The sequence below is a fragment of the Kryptolebias marmoratus genome, linkage group LG17 (genome assembly GCF_001649575.2).
Source record: "Kryptolebias marmoratus isolate JLee-2015 linkage group LG17, ASM164957v2, whole genome shotgun sequence".
NCBI classification, from domain to species: Eukaryota; Metazoa; Chordata; class Actinopteri; order Cyprinodontiformes; family Rivulidae; genus Kryptolebias; species Kryptolebias marmoratus.
The window spans coordinates 13,865,525-13,890,213 of record NC_051446.1 but is presented as its reverse complement, the minus strand read 5'-3'; the positions used below and the strand labels follow the sequence as shown (position 1 = coordinate 13,890,213).

At 41.3% G+C, this 24,689-nt stretch overlaps 2 protein-coding genes across 4 annotated transcripts in view; both read right to left on the bottom strand.

Annotated features, from left to right (window-relative positions):
- Positions 1–2,510: 2,510 nt before the first annotated feature.
- On the bottom strand, positions 2,511–10,956 carry LOC108237278 (protein kinase C and casein kinase substrate in neurons protein 3-like). 3 transcript variants are annotated; one of them, XM_017418609.3, is made up of 10 exons: positions 10,782–10,956; positions 9,266–9,336; positions 9,027–9,183; positions 8,530–8,765; positions 7,195–7,350; positions 5,913–6,088; positions 5,567–5,687; positions 5,205–5,272; positions 4,992–5,071; positions 2,511–3,121 (listed from the first exon to the last, which is right to left on the bottom strand). In XM_017418609.3, the coding sequence occupies exons 1-10, from the start codon at positions 10,801–10,803 to the stop codon at positions 3,009–3,011; spliced, it is 1,200 nt and encodes a 399-aa protein (XP_017274098.1). In that variant the 5' UTR covers positions 10,804–10,956; the 3' UTR covers positions 2,511–3,008. The 3 variants fall into 3 exon arrangements, with proteins under 3 accessions (XP_017274098.1, XP_017274099.1, XP_037836946.1); XM_017418610.3 differs by lacking the exon at positions 10,782–10,956 and adding an exon at positions 10,461–10,608; XM_037981018.1 differs by lacking the exon at positions 10,782–10,956 and adding an exon at positions 10,183–10,336.
- A 2,908-nt stretch (positions 10,957–13,864) lies between these two features.
- The window catches only part of LOC108237215 (SH3 and multiple ankyrin repeat domains protein 1), a 46,553-nt gene continuing 35,728 nt past the window's right edge, over positions 13,865–24,689 (bottom strand). Inside the window, exons 17-27 of the mRNA XM_037981027.1 lie at positions 24,538–24,662; positions 23,180–23,315; positions 22,932–23,012; positions 22,073–22,081; positions 21,857–21,883; positions 21,699–21,755; positions 21,430–21,551; positions 20,781–20,907; positions 17,483–20,687; positions 16,223–17,119; positions 13,865–15,961 (exon numbers count right to left, since the gene is read on the bottom strand). Of these exons, the coding sequence (XP_037836955.1) occupies positions 15,910–15,961; positions 16,223–17,119; positions 17,483–20,687; positions 20,781–20,907; positions 21,430–21,551; positions 21,699–21,755; positions 21,857–21,883; positions 22,073–22,081; positions 22,932–23,012; positions 23,180–23,315; positions 24,538–24,662 (4,838 nt within the window). The 3' untranslated portion in view covers positions 13,865–15,909. The remainder of the gene's footprint in view (positions 15,962–16,222; positions 17,120–17,482; positions 20,688–20,780; positions 20,908–21,429; positions 21,552–21,698; positions 21,756–21,856; positions 21,884–22,072; positions 22,082–22,931; positions 23,013–23,179; positions 23,316–24,537; positions 24,663–24,689) is intronic.

Sequence of the window (24,689 nt, the reverse complement as noted above, 5' to 3'; positions counted from 1 at the left end):
TATGAGCTAAAAGGCATCTTTAAAAAGCAGCAACTAAATAAAATTACTTCCTCTAATATAAGCACACGTTAGGACAAATTCAAAAGTAGTTGGAGATTTTTTTTCTTAGCTAAGGATGATCAGCTGTGGTGGCCATCTTGACTCAAGTTAACTCCAAAAACGAATCAGTTGTAGACGTGAATGTTAGGATTTGAGTTTATTTTGTGTTAGGTTTATTGTTTCTGTAATTCTGTTTTATTTCTCGTTGTTCCTGTGTTTAGTTTTATGTTGTAAATCGTAGTTTTTGCTCCCCGTGCCCTCTGTGTCCTGTCATTATTCACCTGTCCTCGGCTCAGTACCTGCCTGCCTGCCACACCCATTTGCACCTGTCCCGAGTTCATAACCAGTCACCTGTGTTCACTTCCTAATCACCCTCACCTTCGGTCTACCGGTTACACAGCCTCAATTATTCACTGGTTCATTGTTGCACACATGCACCGTCTGGATTTGTCTGGTGCCTGCCTCGTGTACCCTGCTGTTTGTTGGTTTCTGTTATTTAAAATAAATGAGTTTCTCACTTTGAGCTCCCTCTGTGTCTGCCTGCATTTGGGTCCAAATCCTCCAAACACCCAATCTGAGAGTGAATCCGGTGATCGCTTTCTGATAGTTTCATCAAAATCCATCCAGACAGAGAAATGGACACGCACACAGACACAGGCAATTACATTATCGCCCGGCTTCCAGGGCGGCAGGCAAAAAAAAGTCAGCCTTTATGAAAAGAACACAATAAAACATAACATTTCAGATGCCATGTTTGGAAATAACACGTCTTTTGCTGTTTTTCTTTATAATGGTGATACGTTAAGAGTTTTGTTGCGTTCTGTAAACCATGTCTTGTGATATATTTGTAATACTTTTTTGTTTTCGCTATCTGTTATTTATTTTGCAGTAGTTTAATGTCTGATGTTGTGTTATGTACTTCAGGGCTACCAGAATATAAAAAATACCACACAATGATAAAAACAACTTTTCAAAATAAAAATTTTCCCATTTTATTACAGAAATAAAATAAAACATTGAAGCTGGTTAAGTTTCTGTTATTTTTTTAGTTATATTGTTTTATTGTGCGCACACAGCTTTCTTTGTTACAGTTGCATGACTGCTTTTCTATCGGGTTATGTCAAACAATCTTAAATGTTTAGGTGAGTATGGTTTTACCTTCATAAATCATAATCAGCCTTTTGTCATTATAAAAAAGTCAGGACAGGATTCAGGCTGACAACTTTTAAACGGACTGAAACACCTGGAGGGAGGAGATCATTATCTTCAAGATTTATCCAGCCTTTATTTTCTGAAGAACTTCTTCTCTTTCACTTTTTAAAATTTTAGTAGGAAAAAGAAATAAATAAACTATGAAATTAGGCTTAAAAAAATAAAAACATCTACTGTTGAGACTGGGGTTTATGTGAACTCTGCTCTAGTTTAAAAACTAATAAGCAACCTTGACCTTTTAATAGGATTTATCATGTTTGGTGTGGGTAAACATGGCTTTTACAAATTTTGCAGTAAAACTGGACTGATTCATAAATTAAATACACACACACACACACACACACCCAGCTCGCTGTATTTTTCCACATGGGCGTTTCCACTGCACTTCAAGCTCAGGTCCTCTACCAGAGTCCTGGGAGCTTCAGGGCTTCTCCTCAGTATCTTGTTCCTAGGACAGCACTCTTCTGGACAGAGATCTCTGAGGTTGTTCCTGGGATCTGTTGGAGCCACTCTTCCAGTTCGGGGGTCACAGCACCGTGTGCTCCGATGACCACTGGTTCCACTGAGGCCTTGACTTTCCACAACTTCTCTGTTACCTCTTACAGCCCTTGGTATTTTTCCAGCTTCTTATGTCCCTTCGTTTTGATGTTACGGTCTCTTGGGACTGCTCCTCTATCCTGCTTTCTTCTGTGTCTTCTCTATCACCACAATGTCTGGTTGGTTTGCCATCACCTGTTGGTCAGTCTGGATCTGAAAGTCCCACAGTATCTTAGTCCTGCCATTCTCCACCACCTTAGGTGGAGTCTCCCTCTTTGACTGTGGGACTTCCAGTCCATACTTGGTACAGATGTTCCTTTACTAAGGTTGTGTGACAGTACCATGATACAAGTCACCTAGTCATAAATCATCAGGTCAGAATGAGACAAGTTTCCCTCCAAAACCTCCAGCAGCTGCTCTCCTCAGTCCTAAATGTTTACAGACTGATGTTAAAAGAAGAGGGGATGCTTCACAGAGGACCTGTCCCAAGTTCTTAGAGGTGTTGCTGCCATAAAATGTAAAATGATTCTTTTTTACTTTTTAAAAAATGGTGCAGTTTCTTAGTTTAAACATTTAATATGTTTACTAGATTTCATTGTGAATAAAATATGGGTTTATAAGATTTACAAATCAATGCATTCTACTTTTATTTACATTTTACACATCTCAACTTTTTCAGAATTGGGGTTGTATATTTGCAAAAAGCCTTCAACTCTTTACACCTGCATTAGAGTAGCTTTATTTTGAAAATCCACCTTCTTTAACATTCCTGTGTGCTTAAACATAATACTCGTGAAGTAAACATTAACATTGCATGCAGATAGCATTGTAAACCTGTGTCAGCATAATTCTGTTCATCTTCCTTAGTGACCAAATGTGTTGGACACAGAAAAATTATATAAATATTTTCTTTTTTTTTTTTTTTAACTTTCATTCTTGTTTCTTTTTGACAACACATGACACACACTCCAGCATGCAAACATACACTCATACGTGAAAACATTTTGCGCAAAACAATACATTTGGGTTTTAGTTCAGTTTTTACAGAAGGACTCAAAGAAAGCAAGTTAGAATAAGAAGGCCTCAAAATATTACATTTTAAAAAATGGCATCTTAGGTGTCAAATTGTTACTTTAAATAAATTGTTGCGTCAAGAATATATTTTTTTTAAATTGTGAGGAAAAAGACATTCAGGACATCAGCTGATGGACGGTGTGACGTCACTCGGCGACTTCAACATAATTTGCCGGGTAGAAGCCCTCCTTCCCACCGCTCAGTACTCCTCGACACCAACCCTGGTCGTCTTCCTCCTCAACCTTCAAGAAGATCTCACCTGCAGGGAAAAGGAATACATTTTAGAAAATAGGCATTTTAAAATTATTTTAGGCCAGGTACAGGACACAGTTTTACCTCCAGATTGTCTTTTTTAAAGGGGAACTGATTCAACATTTGCTTTCTGTAAAGCCACCAGACTCCTTTGACTATTTTATTTTGTAGGACACAATATAGGTTTGCTGGTTTGGTTGTGTTGTTGATTTATTTTTTATTTCCTTTTTGACTATTATAACTTGAATTCAAATCATCAAAGCTGAGCGAGTCGTTTGCACGTAATGACTACATTCTGCAGGAGATTTTTGTTGTGTCTTTTTCAAAAGAGAGATTGACGCTTTGAAGGAAGCATAGATGCGTTAATCATATTCAGTTTAATACTTTAAATGGCTGTCTGACATCAAGAGAAGGTGCTGAAAATATTCTAAATATAAGATACACTTAAACCAGAAAGGCTTTTCTTAAAATGGGCTTTTTTGTGTTGCTGATGTTTGTTCACACACTGTTTCCTCGACAAGTTGGATGGTTATTGACAGAGTTTACAGTATTATCCTAAATGTATATATATATTTTTTAAATTTTAATATTTGTAGTTAATGTAGTTTCAGGTTGAAGTTGTGAAAGCTTTTCAATGATGAGACCAGATGATTAGCAGATATTTTGCTCTTTAAAACAACTAAAACCTCTTAAACGTGACAGCTATTTGAGCAGAAATTGTATTTAAGACCTTTACGCTGCTATTTATTGCATCAGACAGTGTTTACTTATTTCCCAAAGGACGATGCTCATGTTGCTTTACATGTCCTTATCTACACGGCAGCTGCTTGACACATTCTGCTGCTTACTAGCTTAATCTGTCACAAAACTTTGCTGTTAGGTGTAACTTTTACAACGATTCAAAGACCAACGTTTTTTGTCCAATTTCTATATTGATTTTATGTATTATTTGATCAGTGGCTGGGATTCAAAAGGCAACAAATGATATACAATAAGTGTAAAACAAGCCACTCCATAGCATTCAAACTGTTTATTTAGCTTAATTCTGACCGAACTGATGAGCTAATGGCTAACCCCAGCAGGGCCAAGACCAAAATGTGTATGGTTGCAGTAAATTTACTTACATGGATTTTGCATTACATGGTTATTTACATATAATTTTGTGGTTATTTGAAAGCACAAATAAAGGCAGCAGCTTGCTAATAGCATTTTGGTGCAGCTTTGGGCATTTCCAGCATGAATATCCTAATATTGGTACTAGAATAAACATTTATTGCAAAACATATATTGGCATAAAGGGTTTGCAAAATAGTATTTGCATGAACTGCTATGAAATTTTCAAGATTTAAATTGTTTTAAGATTCTGCTTGGATTAGCTGTTAGCTCGTCAATCTGGTCATAATTACACCTTTTCTCCAAACGGAGGTCGTTCAAAGAGTCATCTGCAGCAGGTAAGATATTAGCTGCCATTCTGCAGAACCTCACTTTTAAAGTTCTGAACTGGATTCGAATCATTTTAAGGCTTAAATCACTTCTTTGCACTAGATCATTATCACAATTATGGCTGTTTTTAACAGCCACTTGAGGTTTCATATTTTTTGACAATAATTACAATCTATTATTACTTAAAAGGTGTCATTGCTGGTAATTGTTCACGTTGATAGTGACCAATTACTGTCATGTCTATAGCACCAATGTCACAGTGTAATTTTAGTAAATTGTACAGAGTCCACAGGGGTTTACCAGTTTGTCATCACTTTAGAGAAACTGATAGTTTTGATGTCTTCGTGCTCAGACGTACGACGTGATTATAATTTTGTATACCCATCTTTCTTTAGTGCTGCAGTAATGCCACTGCTTTGCACTTCATTTTTCACCTGCTTTAAAGGACAGCTCATCAGCCTCCTCTCCCACGTAGTCATACAACGCTCTCACCTTCACACCCCCGATCATCACACTAGAAGGAGAAGACTTACTTCAGACTGTCAGCAAGATTTGGGCTCAAGCATTTAGCATTCATCTCAATGTTGTTATCGTTCATTTATAGAGCATTTAGATGTAAAATGAACACACCACTCAGGATAACTTACGGTCGACTTTCTTTCCCCTTCTGGTCTCTCTTCTTTCTCTTGAGCTTTTTTACGGGTGGAACCCATTGCTGGAAAAAGAAAAAAAAATCAATACATCCAAGGAATATACTGCAGGATGACACTAATCATGGTATAATTGTGGTTAAATGTGTGAACATTTGAAAGTAGCAAGAAAAAAAAATCTTTGACACAAAAAAGTAAGCAGGTCTTTTTTGTAGATGACATAAAATTGGAGTATATTTTTCTTTTTCTTTATGCCCAGCCAAGAAGCAACTTCAGAGTTATCCAACCAAATATTGTTTTTCTGTAACTTTGTTGGGTTTGAGCCTTATCTGCAGATATCGTAAGAGAAAATAACATACCTCAATCTTTGGCCAGTCGGTTGGCATGCCAGGACCGTGGTTATTCTTCCACCACTTGAGATCATCTTGCTCATCGATGGACATTAAAGTCTGATGGAGCTCACTGTAAACAGCTTTCACACTAAGAAAAAAGAAAAAGAGCTGTGGATATGCTGCAAATGATTATTGCCCGCTGCCAAAGGCGGAAAGGCAATAATGTTTTTGTATGTTTGTGTTCATTTTTTCTGTCAGATCAGCAAAATATGTCATGAACCACTGAACCAACTTTTGGAGTCCACCCAATTCAAGACAGCGTTCCTTTAAAGAAACGTTATGGATACAAAGAAGCGCTTGAATAGTAACTCACCTCTCATTGTTTGTGATGTCCAGATGTCTGTGGATGGAGAGAAACACCTGCTTCAGAAAGCTGACCCTCTTCCTCTCCTCCTCCTGTGACTGTTCAAAAATGGCTTCCATTTCTTCCATGTAGCGAGGCGTGTATGACGACACATCCTCCAGCATTTTTTCGTATCGATCCTTCGCCTGCAAGCAGCCCAGGAGAAACCCTTTTATGACGAACAGTCGAAAATCCTCCCCAGAATGAGCATCTGTGTTTCTCTAATGGAGGACCTAAATCATCTCCTGCCCCCATGCTGGTCTCTATAAACACTGAGTGCAGTAACATTAACACATCCCCATACAAGGGAAATGCCTGGAGCAGAAAGTTATGGTCAGGTCACATGCTTTGAATTTCCCAAGAGATAAAACATTACCACATGCAGTGGGTCCACAAAAACCCTCCTGAAACTCAGATGCATGTTGTGAATTAGGAGTATGATAAAAATAAACACAATGCAGTTCTTATTTAAAATAGTGCTCAAAGTGGGGACATAAACACCCACCCCACCCCCACTGGGCGCTGCTGTTTGTCCGATCTGATGACTTTAGTGCATATTTCTGTTTTTTTTTTTTTATATATAAAGCTGGAAATCGTTGACCGGCAGTGCCGTTAAAGAATTCTTTGTCTGACAGGCCATAATATTTAGGCACTTAAAAACTTCAAAGGAATGCTGTAGTCTTATTTCTTGCTGTTCTTAGCGAACACATCAGGGGTTTCGTTCACTGCCAGTCAAAGTGGTGGGGTTGTTTCTCCCAAAAGAAGGCGGGAACGCTGCTAAGTACCCAGATGTGTTGCTCCACTCTCGTGTTAAACATCCACATCTTACATGGTCATAATTTAAATTTCATCCCAACAGATTTACTGCTGTACCTACAGTAACAATCTTCTTCTCTGTGCTGCTGTTTCCTCGACTCATATTATTATATTTCTACAAACGATCGATGTACTGATCAGATGATTCCCAGCACACATCCAGCTGTGCCTCTAATTGTCTCCTTGTACCTAACTTTTAACCAGTCTTTGTTTCTCATGAGTCATGCGTCAACTGATCCCCTTAATTAGTTGTTGTCCTGTGGGTGATGTGGTTTAAATGAATCGGATGTAAACTGGCAGGTTTATGAGAAGTGGCGGAAAGCTATAACAAGGCTGAGAATTAGAAGTGCCTATATTATGTATTAGTGACCATCCCATTTTGAGCACCGATTCAAAATATACCGCAGTTCTGCAGTGGGTTCATGTCTCCCCTCACCTTTTCTTTCTCCTCTGTAGCTTTCTCTTTGGCCTCCCTGACCTTCTGCTTTTTCTCTTCACTCATCTCCGAGTTTTCGTTCGCTTGCTTCTCTTTGTCGTGAGCCGCCTGCTCCCTCTGACAGGACTTGTGGTATGCAGCCCGGACATTCTCCAACTGGGAAAGACATATTCACGTGTATAATATTAATATTATTCAAACCAGACTCCATGTCAGAACAGTTAAATATTAGCTTTATAATAAAAGCAGGAGAACTGAGAGATGTGTACGTTACTTCAGCTGTATTCCTGGGCCAAGAACTGTTATCCTGACAGCCAAGAACAATGAGAAACTGAGGCTTTCAGCGTGTGGCTGTCATGACAGCTGCTTGGAGGCTGTTAGCTTAGCTTAAAGCTATAAATGTGGGTAACAACTAATCTTGCACTGTCAAAACTGAAAATAAAATTCATCAGTCTGAATGTTCCTAAAACATTAGCATTTATTGTCGTCTGCCGCTGAAAGGCGAACAGTGGGAAATAATGTTTTTGACTGTGTCTACGTGTGCATGTGTTTGTCTGTCTGTTAGCAAAATATCTCATGAACCACTGGGCAGATTTTAAAGAAACTCTTAGAAAGTAATCATCGGATGTACATCTACAACGGATTAACCTTTGGAGGCAACCTAATTCAAGATTGGGACCACAGTTCGTCAACATTAACAAACCCCAAAATGACTATAACTCAGCCAGATTTAAAGATATTGAGCCAAAGTTTGTTGTGGTCATAGCTTAGAGTCATTTACACCACATACACAGAGCTCTAACAGATCACACACGATCTTCAGATATTGCATGGGATTGTGCATAAGGTTATTGTCAATGTTTCACCAAAAACAGCTACAAATCTATCATTTATCAGCATAAGAATCTTAGTTTAAAACTCTGACATAAAAGGTGACGAGCAACATGAATTCTTTCAAGAAAAGCTTGGCTTTCATTATTGTATGATGTTTATATATATATATATATATATATATATATATATATATATATATATATATATATATAAAACATTTGTACTGGGGTCGTCTTAATTGTCTGAACAAAAAGTGTGCTACTTAACTTTCTATAAAACTGCAGTGGACTTCCTTATCACCTTTTTACTCAAAGTTCAAAAAGCTGCATTGGATTGTAAGTAAAAATGTTCAACCACAACATTAAACTGCTGACTAACTAAACTAACAACAGCATCTTCTGCACCCTTGACCTCTTTAAGTGTATATTTTAAAAAATCTTGTCAAATTGCCATTTCTGTCAGTGCACAAATGAGTATTTAAAAACAACATATGTGCTGGACCTTCTGCAGCTTCTTGGACCAGGGTCTCTGCGCTCGCGAAAAACTCGTTTTGTTGTTGTAGCTCTCCCTGAACCCACAGAAGATTTTCTTGGGAAAGGTCTCCTTCTGCCAGGCCTTCACCCGTTCTCCTTCCTCTGCGGTGAGCGACTGAGCGATGGAGGAGTGGAGGGCGGACAAACGCTCGGTGGAGGTGAAAAAGCACTGCCATGCCCTCATTAGGGAGCCGTAAAGAGGCCCTGGAGGAGCAAAAAATAGAAGAGCACAGCATGCAGAGGTGAGTCATGGACACGGACGCCACCAGATCTTTCTTTATTGGAGCGCTCGCTGCTAGAATCGATCTGTCATGGACGCGGCAATAAAATGACCTAAACTTAAAGGTTGATGCTCTCATTAAGACAGAACTCAGATGCAGTTTTAACCTGACGAAATAAAATGGTCACAGTGATTGAGAGTAGCTGTGTTTTTCAGGCCGCCTGTTCGTTGTTGCTCATACTTACGAGAATCCACTATGGGCTTCCACTTGTTGCTCCACTGGCTGAGCTGCTGAGCGTACTGTCTTTCTACCCTTGCTCGCTCCGTGAAGCAGGCCACGATGTCATTGCAGGCCTGGAAGGACTGTTCAGTTCGGTGCACAGTGCGCAGATAGTTTCCTGGCTGGGAGGAAAAATTTAGAAAGGAGTAACCACCGTTAAGAACTACACACAGCGACTGTTTTGATTCTAAAAATATTCTTCACCATCCAGAAGCTCTGCTTCCTCGGGTCCTCGCCGGATTCTTTGGGGCGGCTCGCCATCGCGGGGAGTTCGTCTGTGTCAAAAAGGGTTTGTGTTGTTACAGGTAGCTGTTAAACTGGTTCAGATACATAGCAACCACTGTCTATGATTGGCAGGCAGATGACTCTCATTGCTATGCAACAGGTTGGACATCTATTCGGCGTCATGTGCAGAAACTTCCTCGTCAACAAAGCAATTCCCTCTCAGTCGTGTCGGAGACCAAATCATCATCAGTCAGAACTTATCCATGTGTCCTGCTCAGCTTTTTCCAGATCAGCCTCGATCCAACTGGCATATTATTTACACTGTACAAAGCACATACTTTCCCCAAGCCCCTCTGCAGGAGCGCGGGAACAGTCGTTCCAGTGGCGGACTGGAATTCACAGGGGTGGGATCTGCCAGCAGGAATAGAACAGCTGCTCCAGCATTCTTCCTGTTGCCTTCCCAAAATAAACAGCAGGGAAAAGGTCATCTTTCCCTTTGCTCTGACTAATACAAGGCCTATTAGAACCAACTGTCTCCAACTCTGAGTCCTCCTCGCTGCTCATTTCACAGATCATGACCAGAAGTGTGCAGACAGGGGCAGTTCTGTTTTATCTGGCGACACACGTAAGATTTAAGTGGAAAAAAAAATAGACACATTTCCCACACCAAGTGAAGTGGACCTCATGAGGTAAATGAGAAACAAAACAAGAGAGATACTTGCAGAAACATGCAAAGGACATTCAGATTCAGGCCTATTTCTGTCTTTGCGTTGACACATCGCTGGATCGCTCTAAGGAAAGTGACTAAACGCACCACAAGACTCAACACTCATCACAAGGCTGAACTTGACAAAAAAAAAAGTCTCGGCTGGTACAAGAGCTTTTTTCATGCTTACATTAGTGTGTTTTTCCATAAAAATTCCCCCCTTTTTCCTGTCAGCTCCTGTAAGTTGAAACCAAATGAAAGCGGACGTGGGTTCAAACAAAAGTCACTTTTTGACTTTGTCCTGGTGCTGTTGTCCAGAGGTGAGCGAGAGCAAGTTTAAAACAGCAGTTTCAAACATTCAAATCCTGAAAACTCCACTCACAAGCTGAAGGGGAGGGGAAAAAAAAGAATAAAATCAAATTTAAACAAACATCTGTGCAGTCATGCCCGCAAGCAACCATCACTTACAGTTCTCTCTGAATCACCGGTGATTACTCAAGTGATCACTTATTACTGTAGTTCAAGGGCTGCTAAGGATTTCTCTCCATGTCTCCCCCCCACCTCCTCCTCTGACACATGCTCCCCCCACCTCCTTGCTCTCTTGCTGACCCAGTTTTCCCTTGGCATTTAAAGTTACACACACGCATGTTGTTGATCTCGAAGTGGGCGTGGGACAGTTCAAGCCGGTGCGAGGGGGGGAAAGAAAATATGATTAAACAAATCAAAGCATTTGCATGGCAGTCACTCTGATTGGCTTCAGGGCAAACGAAGGAAGAGGAAGAAACTCACCTCTGTAGCTCTCCTCCCACATCAGCTGTAATTCTAGTTCTCAGTCATACCCGGATCAACTTCTCGTCCTTTTTTTCACTTTAACCTCATAATTTGCTTCTCTGAACTCCCTGCTGAGTGCCTTCCTGTCAGGTTGTTTAGCTTTTCTTGCTCTCTGTGACTATCAGCCTCACTCTGCTCTGTTATTAGAAAAACAGCTGGAGGAATCCCCCCCACCCGTCCACCGCCTCCCGTCCCTCCCTCTGTCTCTCTCAATATGGTGCTAATGAGACGCCGAACCTTCATTTTGTCTGTTCACTGGTCGCAGAATCATGTCAGGGTGGCACGCAGTCATGTGAGCCCATTAGTGAGTGCGTGTGACAGCAGCAGTAGGGGTACCATATCTGTGACCTGCCAGTCTCTTTGTTGAGGCCTGGAAAGCACCATGTACGCCCACACACTTTAAAAAAAAAAAATCTCGACACAAAGCAGTAGTTAAAGGAGAACACTGGTGTCATTCAGAGTTACAGTCTAATAACTGCAGTCACTTTCAGGCCTCAGATGAGCTGGCAGTGACAGATAAACGCTGGGAACACCACAGCGATGTGTCACCTTTTAAACTCATATGGCAAACACCTTTAACATCATCCATCCAGACTCCTTTTGGAGTCTTGTTTTTCAGTAAACATAAGAGCAATATTCCCTTCCAACAGGCCATTTGTCTTAATAATCTTGGATAATTAGTTAGCATCATTGTTTTTTGTCAACAAATTCTCCATTTATGATCAGTGCTGATTGCTTCAGTTTCACTAGTTCATAATTTTGTATTTTGATCCAAAAAGCAGGAAAAAACATTTTTTAGTGGTCTTCATCAATACTGGCAATGCTTCTTCTTTATTATCCATACCATATATATTATCCCCTTTGCAGAAGGGGATAATATATATGGTACTGAACTGTATAGTACCATATTGTATCATAAGTACATAAACACTGCTAATAAGGCCAGTTCAGCATGTTTGTGTTGACCAAAACTGACCCTCTTGTGATTCCTTTAAATGATCAGTTTATGTTGTTTTGATCTTTTTTTGTCATATCAACAACCACAAAAGAGTTAAGTCAGTACCCGCTTTAGGTGAGACCTCTATCATATTTTACACCTGAAACTAAAATTCTCACAAAGATTTATTTTTTAATAAGAAGAGTACCCCCATCCATGAAACAAAACCATAGCTGCATTTTGACTTTTGCAACCTTTAGCGAGTGTTTGAGGAAATTCTCTGCAGACATGTTCCACTGCTACCGCTAAAAAACAAGCTTTTAAACATGTGGTTAACACTGTAAAAGGATTTCTTTCAACTCAGATCTTGATGTTTTCCTGAGTAGTTTGTGTACTCAAATATTCCTGTGAAATCTGGCAGGAGGTGAGTGTTAATGTGGCTGGGAGCAGAAGGAGAGGTGTATCCTGTACATTAGTGCAGGAAGTGCTGCTGTCACCTGTTTCCATTGTCTCAGGCAAATCCCTCCATGATCATCAGTAGGTATTCAAATAAAAAAAGAAATGGATTACTGTTTATAAAAGGTTAAACAGAAAAGTAAAAAAAAAATGACAAAGAAGAAAAAAAAACCCTTAAGTGCTGCAAAATGTTTTGCTTCAGCAACTGCAATGTAACCCATGCTGCTGCTTTCTCAGAGGAGAATCTATCAATTATGCTGTCAGATGCTGGTTTTTCTTACAGCAATCTAATCCTGTCAGTTGCACAGACAAAATGCTCGATTGCTTCATATTTTCACTGTCGCTGGTTAACAGCTGCTGTTCAAAATAGGTTCAGTTTCTCTCTTGTTTCTAAAACATACTTTTCCAGTAACATTTGCATGATATGTTAGCGACAAGTGACTTGTGATGTTGTTAAAGTTGGAGGGTTTATCTTTTTCCCAGTTGATCCATTTTCTTTAGGTTCTTTTCCTCGTAGAGTCGTATGGAGCTGGTGCTTATCACTGGGCATGAGGCCGGGGACACCCTGGACAGGTTGCTAATCCATCACAGGGACACAGAGAGACAAACAAGACAACCATTCACTCTCAGTCACACCTAGTGACAATTTATAGCTGTCAAATAAACTAAAATACACGGTTTTAGTTTGTGGGAGGAAAGCAGAGCACCACACTGGGTTTTCAACCAGCAGCCCTCTCACTGTGAGGCAACAGCTCTCACCTCTAATCTACTTAGCACCTGTTATCTATTATCTGTAGTGTAGATTAGTTTTATTTGTTTCATGGCTTGTTTCTGCCTGTCAGATGATTTCAAGTCATTTGATCAAAATTGAAAGTTTCCATACTTGTAAAAATTCTGTGACAACACCATAACCATATGTATTAATAGCAAAGCTCCTGTCATGGACTTACTGAGTCTTTACGATGGAGGACTGAAGCTGCTGAGACAGCACACGGCGTGGGTCATGGTCTATAAGAAAATCCACTCAAGATGTGTCAGATTGCATAAAAAACCAGCAACAAAGCAGCTTTAGTGAACCCTGTGCACAGTAACACATGTTGTGAGGGATGTTTTTCTCTGTGGAAGTGCTTCTTCATTTGAAAAAAAAAACAAAAATCATCTTGTGGCTTCATCGTTTTAAGTTTGCTAACAGTAGGCTGGATCGAAACGTAAAAAACCTGGACAACTGGGACCCCAAACTTTAAACAAAAAGACTATTTACAATTCACTTCCCTAAACTGACCACCATGATGGTGCTGAACTAATCTCTAAGTTGTTTCTTTTTTTTTTATGCCTTGCAGTTGTGTTTCAGTTTCCTGCAGGAGTTCAGCAACGGGCTGCTTCAAATTAAGCCTTCTCATCCTCTTCCTGCCCGTGAGCGCCAAACATTTACACAATTAACTCACCAAAAACTGATGGGGAAAACAGTCATGTCCTCCTACAAACAATGCTGTATACATCCACTGCAAAACTGAGGCAAGCCGCTGCCAAATGACTCAATTCAAACCCAGCCCGTCAAACTGAATCATTATGTGAAAGTGTTGGTGGAAGAAATCCAAGGAGAAATGAGAATGGTGACAGAGCCGTAGTTTATTTTAGCATTTATTTCAACACCTTAGTTGTAGCTCTATCATGTTGTTTATCAGTATATACTGTATTCTATTCAAAACAAAATGTATATATATATATATATATATATATATATATATATGTATTTATATATATATATATTTTACCTTTTATCTCTGTAAACTTATGTTCATGTAGTCATATTCAATATGTATTTTACTAGGCCTAAAATACTCTTTTATTTCAAAGTATGTAACACTTTCTACACTACTGCTCAGTCCTTATTCACCTCTGAGAAAAGTGTCCTTCTCAAAGAAAGCATTAAGGAAACCCAGCATTAGAATACAGTCATAGTTTGATGTCCAAAACCTGCATTAAATCATTAAACAACAGGTCAGCTTCACTCAGGTCACCACAGGGCGAGCAGTACAGAAAGCATTTACAAAAAAAAAAGGAGAAAAAAAAGGAAACATAAATTAAACAAAACATCAAAGAATTTGTCCACACTATTTGGAAGACAAAGATTCTTAAAAATTTAAATACTTAATATAATATTCTTTATTATACTATATTTTGTTATCATCGCTGTCATTGTCGTCTTTACATACAGAGCTTTAAAGGATGTGATTTTTTTTTGTTTTTTGTTCCCCCTCACAGTTGAATCCACTGCAGTGATTGGCTGTGCTGCCGTGTTAAAAAGTAAATCCAACATGTCCAATTATATGCATCCCAAACAGCAGTTTTAAATTTATCACAAGAAGATTTTTTTTTTTGTTGAAAGTGGATCAGAGTACTCCTCTGAATGGAATAATGTGGAACAGTGAAACGTGATTGTCAACTGGTGAGAAAGCAGAACAAAAAGAAACATGAACGGTATAGGTATGTTTTGGAAAAAGGCTTTGGAGGGGGACGGTTTAGGTAAGTAGAAGCATTTAACTAAAAAAATACTTCATCAGACACGCTGACTCACAGAGGCAGAAAGAAAGAATCTGTAAAAAGCCCTTTTTGATCACTGCTTCTATGTGAACGGTCAACGTTATGGCATCAAGGAGGATGAATGAATCCCTCAACCTGTTCTATTGCCAAAAACAGCTATAAACCCTTAGAAAAGATGGTGTCAAACGACTTGGTGAACCAGTTCACTTTGAAATGTCCTCTGGTTTCTTGGGAGAATTATGAATGAAGTTCATTAAAAAAAAGTTTTTCTAAATATTTTTATGTCTTCGTTATTCACAATGTGATTTCTGTATATAAATACCCTGACCAGTTTTATCTGAATGATTGCTATCAGCACTTAGTACAAAACAAATGGTTTTACTAATAGTGAATCCTGTTTAACACGTAATATATATTTAGCGCTTGCAAAGTACAAACATACAAAGCTTATTGGGGCATCCTTTGGGGGAATATGGCAAATATATATATTTATATGTATACAAACAATAACATTAATGACTAGGGATATTTTTAATCATCGTTTACAAACAAAACCATTTTCTTCAGCGTCTTAATCTGATTTTGGCTCCAGTAATAATACTCTGATCTGCTTAAAGGTACGAAACAGATGTTAGATTGTGCCTTTCGTGTCTCTATTTTCAGTAGTCTCTGGTTCAGCAACAATAAATAAATTTTTAATTGGGCTTTAGCCTTTAAGCAGCGATTTGTCTGTTAGTCTTTAAACTCAGACTTAAGTTTTCTCATTGCTGCTCAACAGCAGATGGTGTGAGAATCCATCTGTCACGGTGTGTGAAAATATGAGTGCAAGCATGGAAGTGTGTTTATTCTTTTACAGCACAAAACAGTGTGTTAATTAAATTTCCGTCCATCAAAAGTTTTAAAGTATATTTTCACTTGATGAGCATCATCTTCAGACATTTTTACTTTCTTCATACCCATTCCACAAATTTTACAACATTAATTTCTATGTTTATAGCAAACCTCCTGCACAAATCTACGCCTTAGGCTTATTTAAACACAACCTGTTGATGTCCACTGTTCTTCTCTTGCAATTCCTCAGTTATAGTTCATCTTTGTCAATTTGTTTATCTCCATTTTTTGTCACCTTTGAATCATCCCTTCACTCTTTCAGTCTGTGTCTCGAGGAGAGGTTGTGACATGCAAAGGAGAGGAGAGACGCCTGGGGAGAAAAGGAGGCCAAATCAAAGAATAAGTATGGGTGTATTTTAAATTATGATGGTGTTAATAAAATGCAACTGATGGAGGGTTAATAAGATAACTTATCAAATTATATGTATCTAATGAAAGGTGGGTATGGTCGAGCTAACTTGAATGAAGGTAATGAGACACTTTGACTTTCCTTCACCATCCAGCGCTTCCTTTTGGACCATTTGTCCCAGTTGCCACAACATCCTCCAGAGCCTGTTTTGTCCTCCCTCACCTGTCAGTGAGTTTCTTAAGCGCCCTCTCGATGTTCATTCGATGTCCCACACGTGTCACTCCCAGGTCCAAGAAGTCATCTTTTGTAAGCGAAGGCAGGTGAGATCCATCTATCTCATTGTCTATAAAACGCTCTGTGTGTTCACCCAGGTTCAGATAAGCCAACCAGTCGGCCACATCGTACTTGGTCCAGTAGGGTAAAGGTTTGATGGCGAATGGTTTGGCTGGTGGAGGAGGGCTGATTTGGGGATAGTTCAGACATGAAGGACTGGGAGGTAGATGCATAGGGGAGGAGGCTCCGGAGAGAAAATGAGTGGGGGAGAGAGAGCGTGAGAAAAGTAGGGGGTTTGGACTTTGCACAGCAGATGGAGAGAACAGTGGAGGAGTTGAAGCATGGTAAGGATCTCCAAGAGGAAGGCCAGGGGATGGAGGGGTGAGGGGGCCAGGAAAGTCAAAGGGGTTGTTGTAGGCAGGTGTAGAGGGAAGGATAGGGAGAGACGAGGGTCTGGGAGGGGTGGGGTTTGGCTGTTCGGTGTTATAGATGAGAGGGCTGGGAGCCCGTCGCCTGGAAACTGAAGACCGCATTTCCTTAGTGGGACTGCACTGAAAATCAAAAGTCTGCCTGCGCATCTTAGACCTGTGCTTAGGTGATGTTGGGTATGGGCAGTAGGTTGGAGAATGGGGAGGATGTGAATGTACCGGGGAAGTAGGCATCTGTGGAGAAGGAGATCTGGTCCAGTTGCGCTGAACTGGAACTTGAGGAGAAGGTGAGACAGAAGGGGTAGCAGAGAGGTTGGGTGTCCGGATCTGATGATGCTGCGGAGATGAGGTGGGTAGTGGCGAAGTGGACCGGCCAGTTGGTGGGCTGTGAAAGGCATCAGTATAATCTGCTGAGTATCTGAAAGATACAACATAAACCTTAAATTGGCATTACCAACACAAACATACAAAGTTCAGTTTTAAAATTCTAATTCCAGTGCATCAGAAGTGGTAACATTTGATGGTACAATTTGCAGATTGTAGCTAAGTGAATACTTCCTACCTACCCTCAAACTACACTGAAAGTAAAAAATATTAAAATGAATAATAATAAAAAAACACTTTTGGCCTAATGCAGAAACAAAGCAGAAAGAAAAGGATGTTACAAATGACCTTTGAACATAAATTGCTCAACTGAAAAAAGTACAATTATTATTTTTACACAATACTACCATACTGTAAGCTTTTTTCCAGAATCTTATAATGCAATAAATCAACAAACCTGTGCACGGTAGGTGACTTTGGTGCATGGCTCCAATCATCCATGCTCCTCATGCTACTCATGTGTTGCAGCTTTGAACTTAGCTCATTGATGATGCTGGCTTTCACACCAGAGAAAGGGGAGGGAAGCCTGCGGCCTTCCAAAACCATACCCCCACTCTGAACTACACCCTGCTCGTGTTCACCAATGTCACCCCAGACCAACGAATGAGACTCCATGGGCCTCTCTAGGCAAGCAGCTAGGGCGGAGCTAAAGCCTTCATCCATTTTGGATCGACTCTGCTTGTGCTTCTTTTCATCTATGTGAGTTCTACCTAAACTGGCATCTTCTGGGTTGCTTTGTTTCTGCAACTGCAAAGGTGCAGGGTTGATGCTGCTTTGCCGACGTAGCGCTATAGTCGGGCCCCTCCCTTCCACCTCTTTGTAATGAGTCATCTTTGGAAACACAGGGTTTGCCAGTTTGGTGCTGTGCACCTCAAATGCTTGCCCTCCTAAGTAGGTTGTGCAAGGATCCTGATGTTGACCACCTTTTCCTCCATCTACCCCAACCCCTCCTCTGTCCCCTCTCAACCCACTCAGTCCCAGCATTTCTAAATGGTGGTCACTACTGCTGTGACTGTCCAGCTCCTCAATTCCAGAATCTACCACAGCATCTTGCCAATCTCCAGTCTTAGATACAACTGTAGTGTGATGAGTGAGGTCAGCAGCTTTACCCCCTGTACTGAGACCACTCCTGGGCCCTGTCACAGTTGTACTGTAATCAGATGATGCTAGAGAGGTTGTAGTGGTTGTGGCAGCTGTGGTTGCAGTCATGGTAGTTGTAGCGTAGGTCATGGTGGTTGTGAGGGTGGCTGTGCCTCTGTCCTGGGCTGGAGTTTGAACACTTACTGAGGGTTCATTAGAGCTGCTGTAATAAGGGTGGGAAAGGGAAATGGGCTGGGGTCTGTGTACAGATGTGGTGGGAATGGCAACAGTTGAGCTGGTGGTGGCCATGGTGGACGATGGGGTAAATATTTGTGGGGATGGATAAGATGGAGAGAGAGCTGACTGTGTGAGGTTGGCCACTTCGCTGTCGTAGGAGGTAAGGCTGGAGGCAGCGGAGTCACCACCTTGGGAAGTGGATTGGGGAGCATTTGAGAGCTTGGGAGATGGTACAGAAGGTGGGACAGGTTGGGGAGCAGAAGCGGAGTAATGACTTTGGACCTGATAATGCTGAGAAAACTCCTTCATTCTCTCATTCTTACCATTAGCAAACTGTAGAGGAGGGGGCAAAGGATCTGCAAAAACAAACTCTTCGTCTGCATCTATTGAAGGAGTTGGTGGAGGTAAAACCATTAGTCCTAGACCACCTGCCCCAGCTCTGGCTTCTCCCATAGTGTCATTTATCTGTGATGGTGCTGTGGGTACAGTGTACTGAGGAATATAGCTGGTGTTGGGAGTGTTTTCCATCTGCAAATAGGAAGGTCTGCGGGGGGCAGGTTGAGCCGGTGGGGGAGGAGGTTGAATGGGTGGAGCAGGTTTGCTGTCATACACCTCCCTTTCCCTCTCTCTGGTGCTTTGTGGGTAATACTGAGTTGAGAACTGGCTGTTTCTGTCCTCAGAGAAACGAACCCTAAGACCCTCTCTAGGTCCTCCTTCCCTTTCTCTCTCTACCCTTTCCCCACCTCCTCCTCCCAAACGTAAAATCCTTGGTGACTGTGGCCGACTTAAAGATGCAGGTGAGGTGGTCGCTGATGGGGAACTAAGGTGGAGAGAAACTGGAGAATTGTATGCTGATTGTGTTGGGGATGCAAAAAGCGAAGGAGTCGGGGTTTGAACAGGTGTGGGAAAAGACCCAACTGTGGACAACTGCCGGCCAAACTGTCTGTCCTCTCTGCGTGTCCTGCGGTCATCCTTTAAGGCTCGTTCTCTTGCAGCTAGGGCCAGGCCGAGTGGGGACGAGGGATCCAGAACTTTCCCTGTAAGTGGGTGAATGAAAGTAGTGGCAGGCTGAGCACCATACACCGATGGAGCCGACTTGGGCTGTCCATCCTGGCTAAGTATTGGAGAAGAGTACTCTGGAAGGCCAAAAGCTGGGGGCATGCTGCTAGAACAGTTTATGTAGTTGTCTCCTGAAAACATACCCTCATCTATAGACTTGGAAGGTCGAAGTCGAGGGGTAGGTACTTCCATTTGTGAACCTTGTAAAGGCTGAATTTGTGCCCCTAAAGCTCCTCCCCCATCTCCTGCTCCACCTCCTGCTTCCCCTTGAATGTCCTCCTCAGATGATAAGAAGAAAGAGGCACTTTTTCTTCTTATATCTTTTAAACGTTCTCTTTCTTTGCGTGGCCCTCCTCCAAATGCTGTACCAAATGTTGGGGTATAATCCAATTTTTCCAGGTTTTGCTGTGAAGAAACAGAAGGCGCAACAGCTGATGAAGGCATAGAAGTCAAGGTGGATGGCTGAGGCGGTGAGGAGGTGAGTGGTGAGGGTAGGCTTGCACTGGAGCTGTCAGGGCCTGCTTCTCTAGAGGGTTGGTCCTCTGTGTCCTGGGATGGCTCAGCTTCCATACTGCTCCCTTGGCTGCTTCGACCACTGCTGCTGGTGGATGGTGCTTTGACAATGATGGTGGGGATGGGGATGGAGCTCTTCTCTTTGGTTGCACCTCCTTTTCCTCCTCGATGTTGCCTCAGCCCATCTTCCACCTTAGACTGCTTAATCAAAGCTCCACGACCACCCCGTCTTGCCATTCCCCTTCCAACCCCTCCACCCTGCTCTCGGTTGGAAAATTGTGGAGGATGTTGTTGTGCCTGTTGGGTCTTAGGTTTAGCACTTGTTGGTGGTGTAGCACTGCTGTAGCCTCGCCTCAGCCCTCCCATCTTGCCACCACCTCTCCGAGGCACCTCTGGCTCTCTGATACAAAGTCCGTCTGATTGCCTGCGGAGGGTGGGGACTATGGCCTGCTGGTTCATCGCACCAGGTCCTCCCCTCTCCCAGGGAGCTTGAGTAGGATGCCCTGGTTGTGAGTGGAATTGGTAGTGCGCTTGAGATATGGGAGGGATTGGCATAGCAGGCCCCCTGCTAGGATAAGGACCTGCAGATAAAGGTGGCTCTGGGGCAGATGTGTTAGGGGGTGGGGGGATATCTTCTGGTCCTGGCACTGAGAGGCTGCGGGCCAGCTTCATAGCAGGTGGGTGAAGGTACTGCCGCTCCTCCTCTGTTACCCCTAAACACAAATTCATAAGCATTAACAAACACCAAGAAAAAAGAAACATATGGATTTAGGCTGTAGAAATCTCTAAATGCCAGTTGCAGTTACCGATAGATTTTTGCCGCATCATGACTGCATGCTGAGGACCATGGCCTGGTTGAAAATGAGCCTGGTTGTAGCCAAAACCGGGTCCAGTTTGGACAATGCTCGCTGATGACTGCTGCTCATAGGGTTGCTTCAGGTGTTTTAACACATTTCAGAAAGAAATAACAAAGCATTTGTGTGGATATAATCAAATATCACTTGAGATTAAGTACATTTTGCCCATTATAATGCAGAAGAACCAGTCAGTCTTTGTGCTGGTGTAACAGGCACAGAGCATAAATGAATGGAGCCAACCTGACTCACACTTAAACAAATGTTTTCACGTGGGTGGTTCGTTGCCAATCATTTTCTCTAAAGTGCAGCGAGGGCAGGAGAACACGCAGAGCTTAAAAAAAAAAAGGCCAAAACTCCAAGTTGTCTTATAGAAAAGCATAGCTTTAGCCAGGATTAGTCACTTCCATGACTAAATATGAACTACATCCTAAAGTAGCTGATACAGAAGAGGAGGTTGTGGGATTTTTTTTTTTTTTTTGCACTTGCAGGGAAAGTTATGCATGGCTATTAAACACTGTTAATATTCTGTGCCTAAGTATTCATCTGAATGCCCATTTATAACAATGACTATATAGCCAGGAGTATTTCCCAACAGTACCTCATTGGAGATGTTGGGAACAGTACTCTTGCTCCGGTCCCTCTTGCCTCCATGACCTCTCTGGCCCTGGTTGTCTGATATAATAGTGTGTTGAGCAGCAGCCAATATTTCATCCAGTTTATCTAGGGCAAAAGAAGAGAATGAACATCATACAGAGAAAGTTGGAAAATTATATATATATAAACTAAATTTCTACATTTCATGCCTCTTTTCAATTTCATCACCCCCTCTCATTGTATAACAAAAAAACAGTGGGAGAGGGTTCTTACTTAACGCCATCTGATAAACTGTCCTCTTCTTATCAGGACCCTGAGAGGACTCGTAATCTGGAGAAAAAAAGAAGAAGAAAAAAAAAAAGCATCAAACAGCCTGACTTGTAATTAAAGCTCAGGGGCTGATATGAGTAATGATAAAGTCTGATATTCACCTGCTTTCTTTTTCCATGGTGAGGCAGCTGCTGCATACATAATTCAGGAAACATGGATTAGGTGTGACCAGAACGGCTACAAAGTCACGTGCATAAAGCAGATGAGAGGGTGAAATACATACGTAGACACATGTGATGGTGTGAATGCTGATGTGATGACAGGGATGGTGATGGGGACAGAAATGATCATGAGAATACAAAAATCCGTTCTCCCACCTTTGTCCACTGTATGCAGCAGATTTGGTCCAACAAGAGGGGGCAAAAATGAGAAAGAGCTCTTTGTGATTAAAAGAATTGGACAAGCACTATAAGAAAACACGATACTGCTTTTAAATCTTTTAACCTCACTGTTTAATTATCGCCTTTTTTCCTCTACAGATAACATCAAAAGTGCAAATGAGTAACATCAAAGTGCAAATGAATCTATAGACTGTCTCAAACCAGCTAAGAAGAAATTAAATCACATTTTACTGAAGCATTTTTTTGACTTACATCTGTTAATATTTATCACCAGCTGCCAAAGGTAAAGTTGGAGTGAATCTGTTTTGACCATGTCTGTGTGTGCACACGTGTGTGTGGTTGTCTATTCCCCTTAGCAAAATATTTCATAAACCAATGGATGGATTTAAATGATTTTTTTAGGAAGGAATCAATGGATGAGAATCTACAACTGATTAACATTTGTAGTCAGTCCTATTGAAGATGGCTGCCACAGCTAAGCAACCTTAACAAAAACAAAAATGGCTATACTTCAGTGAATTTTACAGATATTGAGCTAAAATTTGACATGGCAGTAGCTAAGAGTCATTCACAACACATATTCCAAGCGCTAATGCATTTCACAAGATATTGCAATTTTGCATAATATTGCATTGAGCATTATTTTCAAGGTTTGACCTATATGGTTGTAACTGTGCTCTTTTCAACATAAGAACATCTCAGTCTAAAACTCTGGCTTGAAAGGCAGTGGGTGATATGCATTGCTTCAAGGAATGCTAGGCCTTTGATTATAGTTGTGCTTCTCAGCCTGATTGCTCTCAGGCTTTTCCAATCTTTGCCCTCTCTGTCATCTTACCCATATCTTCCAGCTCTGATGTCATTGACTTGGAGCGCAGGGCGATGGCAGGAGGAGTCAGTCTTTTAGTCTGCTGCGGGGCTGCCAAGGGAAGCCAGCCAAATGTTGATTTCATGTTTAGGATTCTTGTATACACATGCAGTCACCACTGACAACCGCGTTTCAACAGGCGTTTAGGTTAAAGTAAACATGCAGTCAGCTGCGTTGTCATATCAAAAGCACACTCCCAGGGAAAATGTGACTCCTACCTCTCTTCCGAGCAGTGTCCTCGAGTTCAGGGTTACGAGCAACCATCACGACTTTCACCATGAGACTGTTGCCGCCCTGACGAATCATGTTGACCACCTGCCGATGACCAACCTTCACCACATTCTGGCCGTTCACCTGACAGGCACAGCAAACGGCAAATGAGCTGATGTCTTTCAATAACTCCCATTCACAAAAAAGAGGGAAAGAAGCAGGAACTTCATTTTATTTAGAATAGGATTTTTTTTTCTTCTTAAGAACATGAAATTTGCACGTTGTTGAGCAGGTGCACTGGCAGTTTAGACAACGACTAAAGTAAATCACTTATACAAAAGCTCAGGCACCTACATAAGTGACTCATATTAGGCTGAATAACAATTAGAAATATGTGTCAGCTTAAATAGAGGCTTGACAATTGCCCTTTATAGAAATTACTTTTCAAGTCAGCTTGCAGGATTTTTTAAAGGTACAAAACTGCCACAGAGTTGCTGCAGCCACTTACAAATCCATGAAAATGAGAACATTTCCCTATAAAGACCGTAAAGGTCAACATATGCTAGCGTGTGCACATGTTTTAACTGCACCACATACTCTTCACCCTGTTTAAGTCTTTATTTTGTTTATGTTTTAGTATTACCCTTCACAGTCTCATAGGAAATGGGTAGACGGGTTGCATTGAGTGTGTGGGCAGCAGAGAAAGCATCACTTAATTTTTAAAACAGATAGGGCCTATTTGAGTGGAGTAGTGGGTATGTGAACTTAGTAGATAGATGTCTGGATGGATGGAAAAAGTAACACTAATTGGTGTATATATATAAACATATAAAATGTCAACGTAAACTTAGTCTAAATTTTGTTATCATCCGCTGCTAAAAGGCAACATGCAGGCAATGTTTTGCCTGTGTGTCTGTCTGTCAGCAAAATATCTCATAAACCCCTCAATGGATTTTAGTGAAGCACTCAGAAAGTGATCACTGGGTGCTGATTGCCTTTTGAAATCAACCCAAATTAAGATGGCTGCTACAGACAACTGACTTTTGAACAAATGTAATGGACTGTAACTAAGTCGTTTTTACAGATATTGAGCTGAAACTTGATGTGGTAGTAGGTGTGAGTCAGTCACAACACATACTTTGACCGCTCTCAATATTACATGACAGTGCATAACCTTTTTTTCTTATTTTCCAGATTTAACCCAAGCATTTTGCAACATAAGATGATCTTCATTTAATTTTCTGCCAAAAAGGCGATGAGCGATAGGTATTTCTTCAAGGAATACTACATTTTAAATTTGTGAAAGCCTTTAGATCTTATGTCATATCATTAGCCGGTGTGCTGGTGTGAAATCCAATTTATTTACCTCAATGAGGAAGTCCCCCATCCTGAGGCCCGCTCTCCATGCCACACCCCCTTCATCCACAGACTCCAGGTACTGCAGCGCAGGGAAGGCTGGCGTCGGAGTGAACTCCTCTATGGGAGTCTGAGCTGCAGGAGATGAGATGAAAAGGACAG